At 41.8% G+C, this 24350-nt stretch overlaps 1 protein-coding gene across 1 annotated transcript in view; it reads right to left on the bottom strand.

Moving 5' to 3' along the window:
* Window positions 1-24139, bottom strand: part of cnksr2a (connector enhancer of kinase suppressor of Ras 2a) — a 56535-nt gene extending 32396 nt beyond the window's left edge. The window contains exons 1-2 of the mRNA XM_063874053.1: window positions 23993-24139; window positions 10712-10875 (exon numbers count right to left, since the gene is read on the bottom strand). Coding sequence (XP_063730123.1) covers window positions 10712-10875; window positions 23993-24056 — 228 coding nt within the window. The 5' untranslated portion in view covers window positions 24057-24139. The remainder of the gene's footprint in view (window positions 1-10711; window positions 10876-23992) is intronic.
* Between the last annotated feature and the right edge of the window lie 211 nt (window positions 24140-24350).

Here is a 24350-nt window from a genome sequence, read left to right as displayed (position 1 = left end):
TCACTAGTGTCGTTGTGTCTGAAATGACAAAGTCCAAAATCTATGCCATCATGGCAGATGAGGCAAGGGATGAAAAATCAGAGCAGTTAGCTGTTTGTGTCAGGTATGTGTCAGAGGGGGCAGTGAAAGAACGTTTCCTAGCACTTGCAGAGATCAAATCAGTTGATGCCCAGTCCATTGCAAATGAGCTGCAGCAGCAGAACCAAAACAATGGTCTTGCAGAGCTATTCATGTGCATTGTTACATTCATGAACTTAACCTGGTGTTGTGCCATATTTGCGAGGCCATCCCAGAGGCTGTGGAGCTTTTCGGCTTGTTGGAGTGTGTGTACTCTTTCTTCAGCACCTCCCTATTGATCATCATAAGTTCATGGAGGCTCAGACAAGGCTTGGGTGGACAACAACTGAGCTTGTGCAACTTTCAAACACTCGCTGGGCATGTCAGTTGCGATCGATCAATGCAGTTCTTGAGACATTGCCTGCCATTTTGGAGTGCCTTTCTGCCATTCGATCCCCCATCGATGTTGGTCTCAGAGCAAAGCTCTATAGGTTATCAGCAGTCTACGCACTACTGATGTTTCAGTCACTTCTGTCTGTAACCAAAGGACTTCACAAGTTCCTTCAGCAACAGACTTTAGACCTAGCAGAAGTTTTGATCTGCAAACAAGCAATGTGTAACACACTTAAGGGCAAACGCACAGATGCATTTGCCACAGAGCTATATGAGAGAACCAAAGCCCTGTGCCACACCCACAGTATCCCAGAACCAGGTGCCAAGACAAGGCATAAACAGAGGAGAATGGAGGATTTTGTGCTGGAGGCAACTGCAGGTTCACGCACTGAACTGAACAACTCAAGACACATTGAAAAGAGAGTTACTTTTCCCTTGTGTGGATAGGATGGTTGGCGAGTTTGAGCAAAGATTTTGCAGTGTAGATGCATGGCTACTAAAAGGCATCCAGGCATGCAGTCCTAAATAAGAGACCTTCTTGTGTGAATCACACTTGAATGAACTTGCAAAACACTACAGCATTGACCTGAAAACAGAGGAGGTTCTGGTGGCCAGAAACATTCTTACCCGGAAAACAGAGGCTGGATGTTCACCTGAAGATATATTGTCTGTGCACAACCTTCTTGATTCAGACATGTTTCCCTCTCTGAAGGCAACAATCCAAGTTGCCCTAACAGTGCCTGTAAGCAGCTGCTCATGTGAAAGGTCCTTTAGTGCACTGCGTCGGCTGCACTCCTGGCTGCGTCAAACAATGGGTCAAAAAAGACGTCACAGTCTTGCAGTCATGTGAATTGAAAAAGCCGAGCTTCAGCATCTGAGTCACAACAGAGTGATAGACTGATTTGCCACCCTTAAAAACAGACGGCATTCTTTGATACTTCCACCCGCCAAGTAAATTGCAATTGTAGCCATTTTTTTTCTTGTTAATGTTAATTGTTGTTGTACCGTTGTTGTACTGTATTAAAAAAAACAGACTTATCATAAATACTAATAAATAACAACTATTAAATCATTTCTCAGCCTTTGCTAGCTGTTTGTGAAATGTTGTGCTCGCGCGCTACGTTCACTCACATCCTGTGCATCTCCTTGGGGCTAAGCCCCCCCTGTCCTTAAAACTTAGTGACGCCTCTGGTTAGAACCTTTCCATTTTCGGCAACTTTATCCATTTACTCCACTATTTACTTTAGTAAATATTGTACTTTTTATTCCGCAACATGTATTTGACAAAAATAAATTACTATCTAAATTCAGATAATTAATGTAACAATAGGATTGTTTAATTAAGTACAGTTGTACGGGGGACGGATTTCTATGTGACACCGCACTCGCGGACCAGTTCAGTAATGTACAAGGCAGAGAGTGGATGCCTGGATGTAATAAAGTTCAAGTAAGCAAGACTGCTTTAATCGTCCATTATGTATAGTCCGGTAGAGGCAGAACATAAATGAAACATGGTGGCAGTGGAATGCACGTTGGAAAAATTGTAAGCATTAACTTGGAAAAGTGAAAGTTTGAACTAGCCAGCACGCTAGCCTGACGGAAGACGGCAGCACAGCTACCTGCGATCGCGCCAAAAGACGGCTAGTGCTAGCTGACAGCAATGGAAGGGCTAAAACCTCCGGGAAATTTGGATTTGGACTCCAGCAATTTGGCGAAGACATGGAAAAGTTGGAAAGAGGAGTTCACACTGTATGCAGACCTTACCATTCCAGATGCCGACGAGACCATGAAAGTCAAGCTATTCAATTACCTCGTCGGAGAAAAAGGCAGAGAACTTAAGACAACTTTGCCAACCAGTGCTAGCGCTTCAGCAAAGACCACATTGACTTCAGTGATCAAGCAGTTTGAGGAATACTGCAACCCCAAGGTAAACGAGACTGTGGAAAGATACAGATTCTTCGTGAGAAACCAAGGATTAGATGAAAACGTAGACAGCTATGTAACAGCCTTGAGAGTGCTTGCTAGTACTTGCAGTTTTGGGGACATTAGAGATTCATTGATAAGAGATCGACTTGTGTGTGGCACAAATAGCTCAGCACTGAGGGAGAGATTACTTAGGGAAGATAATCTGACTCTTGATAAATGCCTGCACATATGTAGAGCTTCAGAGCTGTCAAGGGAGAATAGCAAAACCCTTCAAGGACGGACAGTGGAGGAAGTACATGCACTGAAACAAGCAGAAGAAAGACAAAAAGACAATGAGATACTGTGCAAGTTTTGTGGAAGAACACACGAGAAGAATAAGAAAAAATGCCCAGCTTTCGGAAAAAAGTGTAAAAAGTGTGGAAAGGAAAACCATTTTGCAGCTCAGTGCAGATCTAGACAAGAGAGCAGTTGGAAAACTAAGAAAGTGCATACAGTTACAGAGCAGACCAGTGACAGTGACTCTTATGAGGATGTCAACTGTATAACTGAAGTAAATGGAGAGGTTGAACATGTAAACCAGGTTAAAGACAGCCACAGTCAGAGCCAGCAGCTCTTTGCGAGAATGAAGATGGGTGAAAAGTTAGTTAACTTCCAGATAGACTGTGGGGCCACCTGTAATATCATCCCCATTGATCTACTAAACCCAGACACAAAGTTAGAGCACACTGAGAAAGTCTTAGTGATGTATAACAAGACCAAGTTGACTCCTCTGGGTATATGTAAGGTTAAGGTCAGAAACCCCAGAAATAACAAGCTGTACAGACTGGAGTTTCAAGTGGTTGACCAGAGTAGCAGAATCCCTCTACTGGGCAGAAAAGCCAGCGAGGCAATGAAGTTGATAAAGATACAGTACGAGAACATTCTGGCTATAGACAGCATAGTGACGAAAGAGCTGAGCCCAGTGACGAAGGCAGCAGGTGGCAAACACATGACCATGGACAAAATCAAAGAGGAGTTTGAGGATGTTTTCACCGGAGTTGGCTGCATGGAAGGTGAATATAGAATAGAGATAAATGACAGAGTACCGCCAGTGAAACTGCCAAAGCGAAGAGTGCCCGTGGCTATGATGACACCTCTACAAGAGGAACTCAAAGATTTAGAGAGAAGACACATAATCACACCAGTGGAACGCAGCACTGACTGGATCAGTAGCATGGTAACGGTGAGAAAACCTAATGGGAAACTGAGGATCTGTATAGACCCAAAACCTCTGAATCGAGCACTTAAAAGAAGTCACTATCCACTCCCAACTTTAGATGACATCCTGCCGGAAATGTCAAAGGCAAAAGTTTTCACAGTCTGCGATGTGAAGCAAGGCTTCTGGCACGTCAAACTAGAAGAGAAGTCGAGCTACCTTACCACATTCGCCACCCCATTCGGTCGCTTCCGTTGGTTAAGGATGCCAATGGGAATAAGTCCAGCACCAGAAGTGTTCCAAAGAAAGCTCATGCAGGCCCTGGAGGGTCTCCCAGGAATCTACATCATAGCAGATGATGTGTTGATCACAGGGGAAGGAAAAACACAAGAGAAGGCAGAAAAGGACCACGATGAGAAAGTCAGACGTTTTCTAATCAGGTGCAGAGAGCGCAACATCAAGCTGAACGCTGACAAATTCAAGCTCAGACAAAAAGAGGTACCCTACATTGGTCATCTGCTGACGGCCGAGGGACTGAGGATTGACCCAGACAAGGTACGGGCAATCAGAGAAATGCCACAGCCAACCGACGTGAAAGGGGTACAGAGACTAGTTGGGATGGTCAACTATCTTTCTAAGTTCTATAACCACCTTTCAGATGACTGTGAGATTCTGAGACAACTCACACGCAAGGAAAACATGTGGGAATGGACAGACATCCAAGAAGGGGCGTTTCAAAGACTGAAAGAAAAAATCGCTAAAGCACCAGTCCTACAGTACTACAACAAGGAAGAGGAGCTGACACTTCAATGTGATGCATCAGACACAGGACTTGGGGCCGCCCTGACACAGAAAGGTAAACCGGTAGCATTTGGTAGTAGAGCACTTACACCAACTGAAAAGGGCTATGCCCAAATAGAAAAAGAATGTTTAGCAATAGTATTTGGGATGGAAAAGTTCCATCAGTATACTTATGGCAGGGAAGTCACAGTACAAAGCGACCACAAGCCCCTTGAGAATATACACAGGAAGCCATTACTTAGTGCACCTAAGAGACTGCAGAGAATGCTACTCAGACTGCAGCAGTATGATATTAATGTAACATATGTTCCAGGCAAGGATATGCTACTAGCAGACACACTGAGTAGAGCGTACTTACCGGAGAGCACTAAGGGAGAGAGTGAGACAGATATAGAGACTGTGAACATGGTCAGCTACCTACCCATTTCAGCAGAGAGGCTGAGCGCCATCAGGGCTGCAACGAAAGATGACATGAAGTTACAGATTGTAGCAAATAGAATACTGTCAGGGTGGCCCAAGAGAAAAAATGACCTACCAAGTGACATCAGACACTACCACACTTTCCAAGATGAACTGAGTTTCCAGGACGGCATAGTGTTCCGAGGTGACAGAGCTGTGATACCTGACGCACTCAGGGTGGACCTCACTCACAGGATCCACTCCTCTCACCTGGGAGTAGAAGGATGTCTGAGGCGAGCGAGGGAGTGTGTTTACTGGCTTGGAATGAATGAGGAGATCAAGACCTTCATCTCCAAATGTGACATATGTAGGTCAGTGGACCCAAAGCAACAAAGAGAGACACTACACCCACATTCCATGGCCAACAGACCCTGGGCCGAGGTGGGAACAGACCTTTTCTCCTTTCACAATAAAGACTATCTGATAACAGTAGATTATTATTCAAACTTTTGGGAGGTTGATTATCTACCTGACACTAAGAGCAATACAGTGATCAGAAAACTCAAGGCCCACTTTGCACGACAAGGGATTCCTGACACTGTTATCTCGGATAACGGACCCCAGTATGCCTCTCTAGAGTTTCAGCACTTCAGCCAGAAGTGGGGCTTTGAACACAGGACATCGTCGCCAGGATACCCGCAGAGTAATGGGAAGGAGGAGTCAGCGGTAAAGACAGCCAAGCACCTGATGCTGAAGGCTGCAGCAGCAAGACAGGATCCGTATTTGGCCATGTTAGATCATCGCAACACACCGAGCCAGGGCCTCAACACAAGCCCGGCACAGAGACTCCTGAGCAGGAGGACCAGGACCCTGCTTCCCACAAAGGACACTCTGCTGAAGCCAGAGGTAACACACAACGAACAGGGACTGAAACACAACAGACAGAGACAGGAAAAGTACTACAACCGCACAGCAAAAGACATGGACGCTCTGAAAAGAGGGGACAGTGTGAGAGTACAGCCAGGTGACACACACAGGAGCTGGAGACCAGCGAGAGTGGTCCAGCAGGTGAGCCATAGATCATATGAGGTGCAGTTAGAGTCAGGAGGGGTTGTGAGACGAAATCGTCGTCACCTCAGACATAATCACACCGTGCTCACACCAACACGAAACGCACCCACACCAACAGTGACTGAGGCGGCCGTACGGCCAGATGGCCCAGTACAGAACCAAGACAAGTTCACCAGGTCAGGTCGACAAGTTGTCATGCCACACTACCTGACGGACTATGTTCAGTGATTGGAGTATGGACAATGAAAAAAAAAAAAAGAAATGAAAATGATGTTTTGAACTGATACCTTAGGAAAGAGACTAACTTTAAAAAAGAAAAAGAAAGATGTAACAATAGGATTGTTTAATTAAGTACAGTTGTACGGGGGACGGATTTCTATGTGACACCGCACTCGCGGACCAGTTCAGTAATGTACAAGGCAGAGAGTGGATGCCTGGATGTAATAAAGTTCAAGTAAGCAAGACTGCTTTAATCGTCCATTATGTATAGTCCGGTAGAGGCAGAACATAAATGAAACAATTAACACACAATATAATCAACAAAGACATTTTGATGTACTACAATAGGTTAAAGTTGGGTAGGCATATTTTTTTGTAGTGTAAGAAATGTTCTTTTATTCGAAGCCCAGGAGTCGATTTAAAAGAAAATGAAGTGAAGCTCCTCATATAAGTTTTAAAAGGAGTATTTGATAAAAGGATGCAGCAGTAGGTTTTAAAAAGTTTCACAGCTGTGGCTCAATAGCCCGGTACACGCGTCCACAGGCCGCTGAATGAGTGGTCCTCATCAGTAGTTACTGTCTTGGAGAGATCAATTTCACAATACAAACATGTTTTATAGAGCCATCCCTTTCAGGTCATACAAAAACTAACTTCAAAATAAGACGAGATCCGTTCTCGTCCTCTCATTGGTTGGTAGTGGGGGCTGGATCCTGTTGGCCGCTTGTCGTCACATGGGGTTCTCCGGACTCTTCTATTGGCTGACGTCGTCAGGAGCTCCTATGACGTCACCGTCGCCTTCTTGTTAGCGGACTCTTGAAGCTCTCACTTACGATATCCCATTATGCAATCCTTCTGAGGTTTATCAGTTATTATACACGCAATAGTATTATTGCAGCATCAATGAGTGAGAGGTAGAGGCGGTGTGTTTAGTATGTAACTCCACGCGTCCTTCTCCCTCTATTCATGGATTTCAGTCACGTGACTTTTGTTGTCCTGCCGCCATCTTTAGGACCGTGCAGAGCATCGAGTGCTAAGCGCCTTCTAATGGTTCGAGTGGGACATGGCTAGCCAAATGGGTACACGACCCGCGGATTTATCATGTGAAGATTAAGAAAATGTTCGTAATCATAGGAAAGGTACTATGGTCTTATTACTATGCTATTAAGTTGCCTGGTGCTTTTAACTGACCTAGCCAGCCAGGCTAAGTCAAAGCTAGAAGCTAGGCTAATAATTAACATTTGCCAATGGTATCATTAACTGGTCTTATCTGTTAATGTAAACATAGTAATGTAGAAAATAGCTAGCAGTCTTAAATAATTTTATATGTTGAATCATGGGTTATCATGTAATCTGGCTATATCTCTAAATTTATCATTTGCAATTTGTGTTTCAAACTTAATAATAATAAATAAAAATAAATAAATAAAAAATAATAAACCAAAGGTAATTGTTTATTGTGTATTTTAAATATACCAGCCCCTGTAATATGTTACCACTATTTGGCTGGTGCTAATTTCCACCCATGCTAGCTAGGCTACCTAACGTCAGTTCCAGTCAACTCACCCGAAATAAAATGCTCATTGCACAGCCTGGAGTGTTCTGTTGGCGTCCATTGATCCCTTTTAATTGCAGCTATCCATTTCTGTCTCCTTTCTGTGTTCTTGGGAATGTTATAAAATGTGTGTCCATCTTTATTTGACTTGCTGTTATTGCAGCCCACAGCACAGCAGATAGATGGCATTGTTTACTTTAGCGTAGTAAACGGTCCTCAAGATGGCGCTGCGATTCATGTGTGACGTCACATGAAACCCATGAGCTACATGCTATCTGAGGCTAAAAACAACATCTGGTGGATACCGCTCTCTACTCACGAGAGACCAAAAGTCCTGGTCTCTTGCTCTGGCCTTCAATTCAATGTCGCTTTGCATTTCAATAATCTCCATGTCAACGCCCATAGGTAATGTAAACACCTCCTGCATTTTAACTGACAGCTGTTCAATGTCAATGCTGAGGAAAGGGTTTGATACAAAACCAACTACTTGCCCCACGTCTTGTACCTCCACAAATCGAGCGCCAAATTCTGATGTGAGTTTGTTCAAATGGGCGCAGAATTGTTCAGGATGAAAAGCGGTTTTGTCTGAGGTTTTGTGACACCTTTTCAAGATTTGGGAAGTGTGTCAGCCTCGCATGTCTTAACTGACTGGTCCACCAACTGAGCTTCACTTTGACTGCCTCCACTGCGCTAATCATGTGACCAAGCTCTCGGTCTTTCCCTTGCAATTCTCGTTTAAGGTCATTGAGTTTTGCGGTCAGATCGGTAAGGAACCCAAGGTCCAATAACAAGGTATTGTCGGACAGCTGCTCATACTCCTCGTTCCTCGACTTCAGAAAACTGATGATCTCTGGCAGCAAATCCAGAAAACGCTGGAGCACCTTGCCCCGACTGAGCCACCTTACATCTGCGTGAAGGATCAAATCTCCATATTCAGAGTCGAGTTCGTCCAATAAAGACTTAAATAGACGGTGCTGAAGCGCTTTTGCCCGAATTGAATTGACTATTTTAACAACAACATTCATTACATGTTAGCTGCCAATGCCTGTTGATGTATCACACAGTGATAGTTTACAAATGGTGGAAAATCTGGGCTTTTATGCACAATGCGACAAATCCTGAACGAACACCGATCATCGCAGCACACTATTTTATGAATGGGAATCTTGTACTCGCGCACAAAGTCCTTGAATGCCTTGTACACGTCCTCACCCCTGGTTCTTTCTTTCAATTGGATAAGGGCCAGAAAGTCCTCCTTGACGGTAAAATCCGTGAAAACCATTTGGACAAACACACTTAGCTGGGCTGTGTCTGTGGCGTCGGTAGACTCGTCAAATTGAATTGAAAAGTATTCAGAGAAAGATAAGTCTTTTAATACTTGCTGGGATACATCTTCGGACAATGACTCGACTCGTCTGGCTACAGTTGGTGCACCAAGTGGTACACTTCTTATCCTTGCTTTTATGTCTTATTAGTTTTTAAAATCAGCAAACAAGACGTCAGCTGTAACGCTCATTGCTTCTTTGATGAACTCACCATCCGTAAATGTTTTTTTTGTGCTTAGCCAAAATATGGATAACTCAGAAGGACGTTTCTGTAGCTGCCTTGCTCTTTGCTGTAGGCGCGATGAAAAGCGACTGCTGTGCTTTTAGTCCTCTTTTCAGTTCATCAATTATTTTCTATCTTAATGCGCTGTTGAGTGGATATGAGTCTTTGAATTTAGCATGGGTGCTAGCATGATGGCGCTCCAGGTTACCCGCCTGTTGGCATATGAGGCATATATATAGTGTTCGATTTGCTGATGTGAAAAAAAATTCATGCTCCCATTCCGGGTGGAAATAATACATTTTTGATGTATTTTTTGCCGGACCCTCAGCCATATCAATATTAACTGTTAGTTAAGGTTGGCAGAACTTGGCACAGTTTAAATTTACTACTTTCTCAAGATGTCCATTAGGATATGTTTTTTTTTTTTAACCTCGCCCACAATTGCATGCAGCCTCAGCATAGACCTCTGCATATCAAATAACCAATTGGAGTTTGTAAAATGACCTATGTGTGATTCAAATCAACAAGCCAGAGCTAGGTCTAAAAAGCTTCTTTTTTTTTTTTTAGAAAATGTGAAGGCTTTGAAGATCGACCAGTCGATCGCGATCGACCTGTTGGTTACCCCTGCTTACCACATTCAGGGACGCAAACAGGAGACCCAGGCTTGGAGGGAGGTGTAAGAGACAGTGGGTGAAACTGGTATGTATTCGCCTATTTTGGGAGTTTATATCCATTGTACTTCGTTTTAACATTGAATGGACAGCTAGCAGGCATACAGCATATTAAGCTAGCATGGCATGTTGCTTAAAATATCGCCATAGACATTAATGCCATAAATCTTCATCATATAAATTCATTTTCGCAATAATCGAGCTCTAGAAAGCGGGCTTTTTTGCTTTGAGTGTCCGGAGGCGGGAGATTAATGTGATTGGTTGTCGGTCGTATTAACCCCAAGCGGCAGACAACCCCTCTGGCACGCGTCAACGGAACGGAACCGTGTGAACGCTGCGTTAGCCATAAGCAGCAGGCTAAACTATTAGTAACTTTTTCTCGTCATTTAAAACTTTTGCAGAACGCTTAGTAATTTAAAAAGCTCCAGCAATAATTATGATACAATAATATATAAATGATTCTGAAAAGCAAGATTGGTACTTTTACTTTTGACAACTTCTATTACATTTTTATGTTATTACTTTTGTACTGCTATTTATTGTGCCAGAGTACAACTACACTGTGGTATTACTTCTAAAAATGTGATTCCAGCTCTCTCTACTTTGTATACGATATTTCAGTTGTATCTTTTTCAATCTCCTATTCTGGCAATCACAACACTTGCATAATTTTATACAACCTTTAGTTTGTAGAGGATTTAAAGTGCCATTTTTAACTTTATTTTTGTGATTGTGCTAACGCAAGGATTTGCAGCAACATTGTGACAAATCTATAACATTGTGAACTCACTTAGAACATGAGTATATTACCTGAATCAATAAGGATGGTTAATGACATCTGAACTGCATTTAAATGACAAAAGAAACCCCCAAACTCACCAGAGCACAGAGCAGGTCGACGGCCTCCAGGATGAGCTCCTGGTGTCCGATGCGAGAAACTCCCAGCTCTTCCAGTTCGGCATGGCTAATCCTCAGCAGCCTCTCCCCACACACACCTCCACGCTCAAACACACCAACGTATTGCTGCAAGCAGTCGTCCAGACCTGGGGCAAGCACACATTATTGGATTTACTCACAATAAATACACTCATATTTATTACAAAATGAGATCACGACTGCAGCGTAAGGTCATAAATGAATATTTCTTATCTCCAAGGTGATAACAGAACGAGATGTTTGTTGTTGATGAAAAGGTTTCCTTGATTAAACTGTGTACACAGCAAACCTGAGATAACCAGGGTTGACACATTTTAGTTTTTGCCAAGAAACTTTATCATCTGGATACATTCATGAGAAATAGACAGCAACACATTTATCAGGTCATTCTGTCCAAAAAGTAACCTGTAAATCTTGAAACGCTTGAAAATTACAAATATTTGAACCTGTTTTTAAGACATTTAATCTGTTTCATGAAATTCCAAGGCACAAGATTGTTACGGAACCAAGAAAATACTTGTTTTGCATTGGAACACATTTGAGATAATCTTCACTGGCAGATTTTTGGGTTCATAAAGAAAGACTTTACATCATCTACATTTATAATTTAAGCGGATTTCTGGAGCAGAAACAAGCTGTGACATATCATCATTTTTTAAGTAGATATTACTTGATAGCAAACAGTTGCTTATCTACAAATGCAGCAGGACATAACATTGATTTGGAGTCATGTTTTTGACAACCTTATGTCCGATGGAGAGGCTTGACAGGAATGACATGTTAAGGGAACAGTGTGTGTATATTAAAGAAGTGTATAAAACCCTTTGCCATGATTTTTAAAGTAAATTATCCTAATAAATAATGTATTTTATGCACAATCGAGGAAGCTGTCTCTACTGGAACAAGCAGCTGAGCTCAGAAAGACTGCATCTACAATCATGTGGGGGGGGGATCACGTAATAGGTTAAGTAATAATAAAAAAAAGAATCCTCTGCACCTGTTCTTGCGTATTTTGGGTTTAGTCTTATTCCAACTACAAAAGCAGTTTATTGCCAGGTGATTTTATTCAACTGCCAATCTGCCACCACCACAGCATCTCCGTTTGGTACAGCTAGAGAGAGTAAATGTTAAAGAGGAAGAGGACAAGCAGGAGATCAAAACTTCGATGGATAAATTAAATCTTTATTGTGGTTATTGTAAATATTCTTCTCTCTTTTTGCACTATTTTATTTATCTTATTTGCACCATGTATGTTGAGTTGTTGGAGGAGCATGGGATATAAGATTTTCATTGCCAACATATATGTTGTATATGCTGTGCACTTCGACCAATAAAACCTTGAAACCTTGGATTGTTTAAATATCTTTATGGACTCGTCTCCTGAAACATTATACAGCTAAATTGTGGTTGAATGTGTTTATAGCTATACTGCCTGCAATCATATATTCTACACATGAGGTAGATGGAAATGATGGGTCATAAATACAGGAGGGAGTTTCATCCCATAACATTGTCTTTTGGACCTGTCCACAGCGGAGACTTTACTAGATCGATAATATTTGAAATGATGTGTTTTGGACTGCACTCCAGAAACGATAGTCCGTTTTTCTTACTTTCCACCTGAGGTTTCCCTCTCCAAAGTCAGACTATAGGGAGGACAGATGTTGTTTGTTTGTTTTTGCCTTTGTAAAATGCTTGACACATTTCTATGATGCTTGTTCTGGTGTGTCTAAGATAATACAAACAGCTGCTGTGTCATGTTTTTGAGGCTTTTCAGCTCGTCTGCAGTTTGTAGATACCAGCCCATTGCTGTTGAAACACACAATAGGATTAGATATATGTTTAAAATGTAGTTCGTTTTATAGGTACAGGGCCAAAAATGCACTTTGTGTCTTCACTTGATCTCTTTATATTTATGTTTTGAGACCCATTCCACAAGATACAATAAGAATTACTTTATTAATCCCAAACTGGGACATTTTTGTATACAAGGCAAAGAAAGAAATTAGAAATAAAAAGGCAAAGAAAGAAATTAGAAATAAAAAGAAGAAATAAACAATGCTAAAGTGTAGACAAAAGAAGAAATAGAAATACAAATAAATAAAACTGGCATTAGAGAAAAAGATATATATACAGTTGACTATGAAGATAAATAATCTATAAACTGTCAGACAAGTTAACAGTTTACAGATTATTTATCTAAGGGTAGATGTGGGCAGTTGTGGCTCTGTGACAATCAACAGGGGAAAAGAATATATGCAGGACACTGAAAAAAAATAAGGTTTATTGTAAGGTTGCAGGGAATGGGAATGGGTGTGCAGACAGAAATCCGGCTGGGTGAGGCGGAGGCAGCGTAATGGAGACAGCATGTGGGAGCTTAGCAAAACAGCAGGCAGGCAGGCAGAGATTCACCGTGTCAAGATACGAATGAGAGGCGCCCCCCCTGACAACACGGACACAGACAGGGGATTACAGGAGAACACACAAGAGAGTCACTGGAGTCAGGCTGTGGGTAGAGCAGTCTTACGTTAATTAGAAGTCAGTGATTCCGGTGCAGTGTTCGAAGGACTGCAGGACAGTCGATATACTAGCAATTCTTTCATCCATTTTGGGCTTTACCTCCCCCAAGATGTTAATGCTGTCAACACAATGTTTGTACCTGGAACACTAGTCAAAAAAGTGGAATAAAGAGGTAATAGTTGGGTAATCAGGCAGTCATCCAGGCTTTACTCTCTGTTGGATTGTGTAATGTCTGAGTGGGACAGTCTCTTTAGATCTGCGAGTGTGTGAGCGTGTAAGTGGGTGGGTGCGCGCTTTGATAATTGTTTGTGTGTGTGTGTGTGTGTGTGTGTGTGTTCTTTTGGCCTGACCTGGGTTTGCTGAGTCAAAGGAAAGCAGAGCAAGACAGAGCTGCAGCCCCTGGCTCCCAAAACAATGAATGTATCTATAGCTTCCAACCTCTTCACAAACTGCCAACACACACACACACCAAACTCACACATCGCCCCCCCCCCCCCCCCGCTTCAAGTCCCTGCTTCGTAATAAACTCATCTATCATAACAACACAAGATGTGGAAAAGAAATGCATGGGGGGAAAAAAGGAGAGAAAGAAGGAAGGCGGAAAAGAAAAAATACTCATAAGCCAGCTGCTAAATTGCATGCTCTTTCACACACACACACACACACACACACACACATTCCATCTCTCATCAGAGTCGCTCAAACAGCATTTGTTGCTTTCCGCACCCCCCTATTGCTTCCTCCCCCTCCACAGCCACTACATCTGAATTGTAAATGAAGCGTTCAGTTTCAGACTGCCATTCATCAAGTTTGGGGAAAAAAACGATTTGGAAAGTAAAATCCATTATCTTTAAAAAAAAAAAAGATTTGACAGCCAGCCAGCAATCAGCTTTGAATATGAGCCTTCTTTTCACAACCATTATCTCGTGTTTGAAGGAATCTAGACGAATTGATTCCACTATCTGGACCCCCAAACACTTGGAGTCGATGAGCGATAACTCGGCTCACAGCTCCCACTGACAAGCATGAAAGGCCTCAATAAGAAGACCTCCAACCGCTCAGAGGAAATTTGTGCGGCTCCCATAGCTCTGATGCTGGAAGAAGGTCACTTGAGGTACACTTAAGGTTCATTGAATGACTTTAAGTGAAATATGTGATGCTACTCCACACTTGTTCTGAGTAAAATGTATATTATCTCTGTGTTTTAAGGCAGGAGGCAATTAGTGCAGCTAAGCTTAACATCTGATAGAGGGGTAAACATCCAGCCTGACTCTAACATAATAGAAATATGCCTGTAGTGCCTTAGAAACTCATTAACAAGATGTCTCCCGTTAGCAGTGAGTTTCCAATATGAACTTAAAAGGTGCTGTTTTTTTCCCCTGCCCACAAAGTTGCTAAAAGAAATCAATAATGCATTTTCAAACTACCCACCAGTATGATAAATAATGAAAAATAGCTCAAAATGAATCAGATACAATATTAAAATGCTGCTTATATCCATCCATCATTATATTAGATAACTCATGATGATATACATCTCTGAAAACGCGCTATCATGCGAGTGCACCTTGCTGCTCATACTTTCAACTTTTTTCCTCCGGATTGAAACAACGTTGGCTCTCACAGGCGGAGTGTTACTATAGCTGAGAGAGGCAGAGCGAGGCAGGGAAGCAGAATGGGGGGGGATGCACACTGTGTAGCAACAGTTCACTGATAATCAGCATCGCTTATCACTGCCAGTGAGAGAGAGCGTGAATGCCCTGAATACTGATGAGACCAATTGTGAGCGACATCAGCAAGCACGTACCCGCCCACACAGAGTGAGACACTCACTGACACAGAGGATATGTATACAGCATAATGACTGCTGTATGAGATTCACTCTTTTACATTTTCTGTCAAACAAGCCCTTTCAGAAAAACACAATACCACTTCATCAATGGCATTATTTATTGATTTAAGCTATTTTAATATCGATTCAATAAGTACATTTTTGTTAAAGCTATTTGCCCTTTATCAGGGATTCAATTTTTCCTAACCAATCACAAGTGACCTCTAGGTCTCTGCTGGGATCCAATAGCAAAGGTGGATAAGAATGAGGACCTGAATGAACTTAAACTCATCTTTCTTGGTGTGGTCCGCCCTTTGCCATTACTTTCAGATATCTTTTTCCACTGTTAATCTATTACTTAATATTTCAACCGTTTTCATTCAAGCAAACTTTTATTTACCATTTTAGCTAGCTATTTTTAAAGTACATGTATTTTTACTTTTTCCCTCACTCTTCAACTTCTCTCCTTGCTATCCTTAACTTTTTTATTTTTACAGGGTCAACTTTTGGTTCGAAATTGAAACAGGTCTTAATTCCCTCCGTTTTTTTATATTGCTGTGAAAACATGTATTTATTCAAGTGTTTGTGTGTCTGTCTGGAGCCTCTGATAGATACTGTTCCTTCAGTAATATAGAAACCCGTTCTGTCACTTTTTCAGAATTCGTTATCAACTTGGTACCAAAGAGTGGGTTCTCTTGACATCTCTGCTCAACACTACAACTCCAATCATACTTTACTTCTTTCACCCCTTGACAATTGAAGAAGTACCACCTGGGGAACAAGAACTCTCCTAGTTGAGTCACTTTTCTGTCTAAATGGTAAAATGCACCTACCAAGTTTTTTTCTAGAAATTGAACTTTTCAAGTTGAATTTAAATATCAGTATGTGTTTGTTGTGTAATGGTGCCTAATATGTACAATAATGCGCTCACATCGCTGTATGTACAGTATGTGAGCGCATATTTTTGACTGATACAGAAAGTGTGTGATTCATAGCTGACTCACACACTTAACTCCCACAAAGGCACACTTTTCACAACAGCAGGCGAGCCAAACTCCCACAAACACCCTCTTTCTCTCTCACACACACACACACACACACACAAACAGTCATCTAATAAAACTAGATTTTGCTATGACTTCTGGGATGTTTGGGAGTTCTCTAAAATATCTGGCCCTGTAAGGGTTGTGTCATCTGTTCGGAGCACATGAGGCTCCGGAAAAAATAAAAGGGAGACGAGTATTTGCTGTGTACATGGAATTTTAATGCAGGATGTTAGAACCCTGTTGTCGGTCAGAGGTGACTTTATGGTAAGTTTATACATCCCAGTATCATCTTGGGTGATACTGCATGGGGGGAATAAAGCTATCAAATTCCTCTGATATTGAAAACGATGTGTGTTCTTGCAGTTCCTTACCGTAAATGCAATTTTTTACTGTGTGTTTCTCTCCTTACTTTTTCTGGTTTGCCTCATCGACAGACCTTTTTGGCAGAAAGTCATTGAAAAAGTCATTAAACACAATGCTTATTTTGGCAAGCAGACTTTTATCCATATGTCTGTAAATTACTGATCAATGTTATTTAAAACTGGAAGAATGTGCATTATTTTTTGACCAACGTCATGAGAACAACCAATTGAAATGGGACAAAACTACTTAAGGCCTAGTCGGTGCTATACCTTACCATATTTGGGTTGCCTGCACTTCCGCTTAGACATTCTTGGAGGTAAAACAAGTTAAGTTTGTAAAACATTAAAACCCAGATATAATGTATATGAATATCCCAAATATTGAGCTGGCCTGAGGTTTATGAAGAAAAATAACATCTTTAAATACAGCACCAACATGCTTGTTAAGACATGTATTAAAGGGACAATGTCAAAAATATATATTTTTCACATTTCACCTAAACAAAATCCTTATTAGCTTCACATTTTGGGCATATTTAAGAATTATGTACAGCTCATTGTTTCGGGTTCCAGCCCAATATTTTAGCCTTGCTGATTTTTATTAGCCCTTTGTCCAAATGCAACAGCTGTTAGTTGTTGTTAAAATAATAAAGCTTTCATAAATCCACTATATGCAACTTGCTTAGCACCAAACAACAATTATTGTTTTGTTTTACTTGTCCATTTTGAATAAATCATCCACACATTCAAAGTGTAGGTTGAGAAAAGTATGTGAACCCCTAGACTTCAACAAAAGCCAATTGAGAACTGTTGATTTGCATAAAGCTTGACGAGGGTTTCAGAGTAATCTCCAAAGGTTATGTTATTTATCAGTTCCCAGTTAAGACACATTTTATATAAATGGAGACAATTTAGTACTGCGGCGGGTCTCCCTCGAAGTGAGCGCCCAGTAAAGATGAGATTGATCAGTCATGGTGTCCATGGCAAAGTTTTACAGAAGAAGCCGCTGCTCTCCAAAAAAACACCACTGCATGTCAGAAGTAGGAAAGAGAACCTGCACTCCATGATACCGCGAAAATGTGTTGGGACTGATTAAACAAATGTTGAACGAAGAACATGCAGCACTATGTATGGAATTAAAACAGCAAAGCATACCAATATCAAAACATCATCGCATCGATCAATTAGGGTGAAGAGAGTATTTCGATTTAGGGCTGTTTTGCTGGACAGTCTGCTATCACCAAGTTAATTAAGATATCCTTCAGGATCCTACTTATTTTATTATTATTATTATTATTATTATTATTATTATTATTATTATTATTATTATTATTATTATTATTTATTTTATTATTATTATTATTTATTTTATAATTATTATTATTATTATTATTATTTATTTTTATTATTATTATTATTTATTTTATTATTTTTATTATTATTATTATTATTTATTTATTTATTTATTTTAATTTTTCTACTATGACGAGTTTCCCAGTCTGGGATCAATAAAGTTATTTTTATCTTATCCCTATAGAAATTGACTGGAATTCCACTGGCGATGTGAATGTTAATGAGGTAATCAAAAAGTACATGAAAGAATATCAATATTTGTGCTTTATTCACTTTATCACAATGTATTTGTCTATAATTGTGAGTCAGAAGAATATCAGATCACATTTTATGACCAATCCATGCATAAAACCAGGAAATTCTGAAGTGTTCACCAGAGATAGAGTACTCGAGTCTGAGTCGAGTCTAACTCCAGTTATCCGATTTTCGGGATTTGTGAATTTACTCGGTCTCGCGCACTGATGGGCTCGGACTCGTGAATTCTCGCATATGAGGACTCGCACATTGACGATAATACTTGGACTCAGACTCGAACAAGTTTTGTCTCAAGTCAGGATGTACTCAGCCACAGGCTTGTACAGCTGCAAGGCGAGTTCCAGTACCGCACGCCCCCCGCATTGTGCTGTGTGCTTTGACAGAAAGAGCAGGCTAAATGCTCTTTCTGTGAGAGGACGATTGTGGACATTTCATGACCTAAAGTTCTGTGACATTCTTTACCATCGGTATATAGGCTCCTTAACCATTGAAACTGTTCTTAACCCCGCCCAGCTTGGGTGCATAGAGGCATCCCCCGAAATGTGCAATAGCTTCCTGCACTTTTTCATTGACAAGGTTACTACTGCAAGGGCTTTCATCTCTACTCCTGCGACTGACCCCTCTGACCCTGTTCCATGCTTGGCTTTGTGTTTGATTTGTTTGCGCCTGTGTCTCTGAAGGCTTTAGAAGCTGTGGTTGGCCAGATTAAGCCATCAGGTTCTCCCTGTGACACTGTCCCACCTCACTTTTTTAAAGAGGTCTTCCCTAGTATAGGGCAGTCGGTTCTGGCCATTATTAACAGCAGTTTGTCATCTGGTGTTGTCCCCCAAAGTGTTAAACATGCTGTGGTGCAACCCCTGCTTAAGAAACCTGGTCTTGACCCTGGTGTGCTAGTCAATTTTAGACCCATCTCCAAGCTGCCTTATATTTCAAAAATCCTGGAAAAAGTTGTTTATACTCAATTAAAATCATTTCTGGATGAGCATGATGTCCTGGAGGTCTTCCAGTCCGGTTTTAAAACACTGCATAGCACAGAGTCAGCCTTATTAAGAGTTTTTAATGACATCCTCCTGGCAAATGACTCTGGAGACTATGCGATTCTTGTCCTCCTGGACTTAACTGCGGCTTTTGATACCGTGGACTACAACATCGTAGTGCCTCGGTTGCAGCACCTAGTGGGCATTTCTGGTACCGCCCTGGACTGGTTCAAGTCCTATCCGGCAGACATAACCATGTGCATAAGCCTTGGTGGTTCTGAGTCCCGCACTGCTCCGCTGTCATATGGGGTTCCACAGGGTTCAGTTTTAGGGCCACTGCTTTTCTCATTGTACCTGCTGCCCCTGGGTTCAATCCTGAGGAAGCATGGTATCTCTTTTCATTGTTACGCTGATGACAGCCAGATCTATGTGCCACTGAAGAAGAAGGATGCTTTCTCTCTGAAACCATTTCTGTTATGTCTTGAAGACATTAAAGCCTGGATGTCCATGAACTTCTTAAAATTGTATTAAAACAAAACAGAAGTGATGGTGTTCGGTCCCAGTGGCTCTTGTGAACCCCGTCCTGTTGACGTGGGCCCCTTGGAGCACTACAGGAAGACAACAGTCACAAACTTGGGTTTTAAGATGGACAGCATAAGCACTTTGAAACAGTAATCCACGCCTTTATTACATCCCGGCTCCCCAGTCCTCCCTCGCACGTCTCCAGTTAGTCCAAAATGCTGTGGCTCACCTCCTAACTGGAACACGTAAAAGGGAGCACATTACTCCCATGTTAGCCTCCCTCCACTGGCCGCCTGTGCATTTTAGAGTCCATTTTAAGATTCTTTTATTTGTTTTTAAATCTTTAAATGGTCTCGCCCCGTCTTACCTCTCTGAGCTGCTCCATCCTTACGCTCCTGCCCAGTGCCTCAGGTCAGCTGATTAGCTGCTCCTGGAGGTACCAAGGCTTAAACGGAAGCTCAGAGGGGATAGAGCCTTTTCCGCTGCCGGTCCTAATCTGTGGAATCACTTCCCATTGCACATTAGACAAGCCCCTTCACTGCCCATTTTTAAAACTCATCTTAAACCCATTTCTATTCCTTGGCTTTTCACCCAGCATGAGACTATGTTTCTGTATTTGTTTCATTGGGCTTGTTGTTTTGATATTGTTATTGATTTTTTATTGTTGTGTTTATATTGTTTTTGTGTTTTGTGCTACGTGTTTTTATCCGGGTGCAGCACTTTGTTTCAGCTGCGGCTGTTTTAAAGGGCTTTATAAATAAAGTTGATTGAAATAAAGTTGATTGATTAACCGTAGTTTCGATTCTCAGCGGCAAGTTCTGACACGGCTCGTTGCCAGCCGGTAACCAGCTGTCCAGACTATTATTTATCACGGAGAAACGATGGACAGGTGCCGTTGGGAACATCCGTTATTGCTGGTTCTCCAGTTAACAATAAACCGCGACTGTAATATATCAAACTAAACTGGACAGTTGTCTTTCAACTACTTTGTCTCTCTCTTCTCTTACATGCAAGTAAACCTGAAATGCTGACAGAGGGTCATTGTGTTTATTGTAGAGCATTTTTATTTGTGAAGCAGCTCTTTGAAGGCAGTCTTGGAGCTCGACCCAACCTTAATTATTTTTATAACTATATTTATAAGCCTTATATTTGTATAGCACCTTTTATACAAGAATTGCAACAAAGTTCTTGTAGCAGTTATATAGACTGAAAAGCAATGCAGAAAATAAGAGGATAAACGCAACGTAGACAATAACAAATATTGATTGATAAGAAACAAACCCACTGCTAGATTTAAGAAATATATCCTCACAGATTAATATACATGATGACTTAGACTTGTGACTTGGACTCGGACTTGGGTGACTCGGACTTGGACTCGAGCACAGGTAATGATGACTCGGACTTGACTTGGACTCTTCCTAGGTGACTCGGACTTGGACTTAAGCACAGGTAATGATGACTCGTAATACTATGACTGTGCATATCGTTAGCTCAAAGCTAGCAACAACTTTAGCTTAGCATAACTAAAGGCTGGATGGCCTCACTGTAGTTACAAGCCATTCATCCAAGTTTTTGACAAGGGGTTAAACACTGTAATATCCTTCATAAGGAGTGAATACCAATGAGTATCTGGCGTCAAATCTAAGTTTTGTCATTAAAGATACACGTAAGATTTGACCCGGTCGTTTTCAGGGTGAGCACGCATGCTCAAATAAAACCTCAGGTAAATACTGTGTTCTATACAGAGGCTGTAGGCTTCGATGGTGATGACATAAAATAATTAAACCCAAAAAGGATGCTCAATGGATGGGGTCTGTGTCGGGTGAGTTCCCAGATATCACCGTGTTTCATTCTTTGACAAAAATTTGGAGGAATGGCTTGTCTCTACAGTGAGGCCATCCAGCAGCTTTTAGTTATGCTAAGCTAAAGTTGTTGCTAGCTTTGAGCTAACTATATACACAGACAAAGTATCTCTGCCGACCCCTGAAAAACTGTCCAAATCTCCAGGAAACTGCAAGGTAAGGGTGCTGTCATGCCACCTTCAACACAGGCTCTAGGACAGCCTAGAGCACACAAGCCATCGCTGAGAAGAAGTCCCATGAATCCGTGCATTTTATTATACACATACAGAGATATGATATATCATGTTTCCCTCTGTCGCGACAGACACACCCAAGAGACCCGGCATAAACCAAATGCCATACTAAAGCATGCCACGTGTGTTTGGTGTTTTCGGGTGTGTGCGAGTGCAAATGTAGGACCCGGGTGGAGCCTTCTGTTCAGAGCTGGTGTGTGTGTGTCTGTCAGCTGTTCTGCACAGACGGTCTGAGACCAAAAACTCACCATCCACCCACACACACACACAAACACACACACAGGGCAGACATAAACACATGCCATATGCACATGACCAACTGATAACCCATCCAAAGAAGAGGCTCCGAGAAACAGAACATCATGTAAATAAATCTCTGTCACGATTTTATTGAAGCGTGTGAGTCAATAAAATCCCTGACCTGCTTTTTATGCAATAAACAGACATGATGAATAACAATGATGTCTAATATTAGTTATATTATTAGTCATTTTCTTCTGAGTGTGGGACTTTGGATCACGCTAGGTTTTGTGATAAGCTGATGGAGGTGATGCATCTGTGCCTTGTGTTACAATACAGATGTCGTTGAGCTGATGATGACCTGATAAGGGCATGATTGCACTATTGTCTGCCCCTAAAATAAATAAAACTATAGACCCTTTAGAAATGTCTGCATGACCTTCACATAGTGCCTTGTTGTTCTAACCTAACATAACTTTTCAGTAGAGCTAAAGTGTTGGCATCACTATTACTGAGCTATTCACTTTAAATACATTGGGTTGGATAATAAATCTGATTAAAAGTTTGGTTTCTACTGTGGCAGGTCCCTTTGGGAAGCCAGTATGTTATTGGCATTGCATGTAGAGCCTCAATGAGTTGTGACAAATGTGTTACAAATAAATAAGCTTGTGCGTTACATATAAATTAAAATATGAACAAGCTATGTTAAGTACGGAAGCCGAGAACGGCCATGGATTTAAAAAAATGTGTATGCACTGTTATCTCGACATAACAAAGAATCGTTTTCTCGTGATAACGAATTAATTTATAATATGTTCGACGTGATTTCAACCATTTCAACCTGATTTCAACCTGTTGAGGTTGCCACGAGCTGCCACGAACGGCTTCCGTAGCCACTGGCTGTAGGTGTAGCCTACCGCTAAGTTACACTTTATGTTAGTTTGTTTACTTGACTGGGATTGTTTAGGGGCTACTGTTAGCAGATGAGAGGCTGACAAACTCCTATCTATCCGGCTGCTTCAGCTAAGGTAACGTAAATATTTCTGTTATATCGAGATAACCAAATAATACATTTGTTATCACGAGAGAACGAGCTTTGTTATGTCGAGATAACGAAATAAATGAATTCAGAAAACAATCTTTGTTATATTGAGAAAAGTCGTTATCACGAGATAACTGCAAAACACCAGGACATTTTTTTTCCTTAAACTGTCATCAAATTACATTTTTTCCTTGATGTTTTTTTGAACATTTTACAATTTAGACAGCCCTTTTTTTTGGTAAGAGTTTTCAACCCTTCCCTCAATGCAGGGAAACAGAGTGAGCAGGTCAGCGAGTCCAGGGCCCTGGAAAGCAGTGAGGTCTGAACGAGGGCCACTCCAAAGCTCATGGGCTTTAAAGCCAATCTAGAGTCGGTCGTGCTACATTGCCAGAGAGGAAATGTAGCCACCCAAGGGCCAGCCAGAGCCCCAGTTTAGAAATTCAAATATCATTTAGGTTCATTATGAAACTGTGGCATGGGTAAGTGTTTACCATTTGGCCTTTCTAGGCGGTATCCAAAGGCCCTGTCTCATAATCAATCCATTTTAATAAATAGCAGCTATTCATTTTTAATATCTTTCCTTAATGTGCCCTTTTCTTTGAGTCAGCACTTTACCCCCACTCCCCCAACAAGACACCCGCCCTCAAAATCCTTAACCGTGAAAGCAGTGAAGTTTGGCTGGTTTTGCTCCTGTCACTCAGACATTACATCACTGATCATCAGGTGCCAGGATGATTCATGTACACACACACACACACACACACACACACACACACACACACACACACACACACACACACACACACACACACACACACACACACACACACACACACACACAACATACATACATACAACACACAAACACACACACACGTCCGGTCATAGGTGTGTCATTTATGTTTGATAATGAATGTAGGTATGTGTGTGTGTGTGTGTGGGGGGGGGGGGGGGGGGGGCTTTCTTGCTGTAGCCTACCTTTCATCCAGTCCACCACCTGGCTCGTGCTCCATTTGCTCACCGGCTCCATCACCAGCGCCATCGAGGAAACTTTGCGCCGACTCTCCGTTGCGCTCAAGCGATGATGTTAACCCAAAACAAAGCTGTCAGCCGGGCGCCCTCCCGCCCTTCTGCCTCCCACCCTCCCCTCCGTCCGCAACCAGGTGACTCCTTAACAACACTATCCCGGTGTGGTCCTCCCGCCAGTCGCTCAGCCCGGAGTAGTGTCCCGTTAACGCGAGGCAGCCCTCAGTGCGGGACAGTCCGGGCGTGTGTGCAGCGGACTCCGGTAGGCTACATTCCCCTGCTCGATGCGGTCTGACATGTGTCTCTTTCC

This window comes from Eleginops maclovinus, chromosome 21 (assembly GCF_036324505.1).
Source record: "Eleginops maclovinus isolate JMC-PN-2008 ecotype Puerto Natales chromosome 21, JC_Emac_rtc_rv5, whole genome shotgun sequence".
NCBI classification, from domain to species: Eukaryota; Metazoa; Chordata; class Actinopteri; order Perciformes; family Eleginopidae; genus Eleginops; species Eleginops maclovinus.
This window is presented reverse-complemented; position numbering and strand designations above follow the sequence as displayed.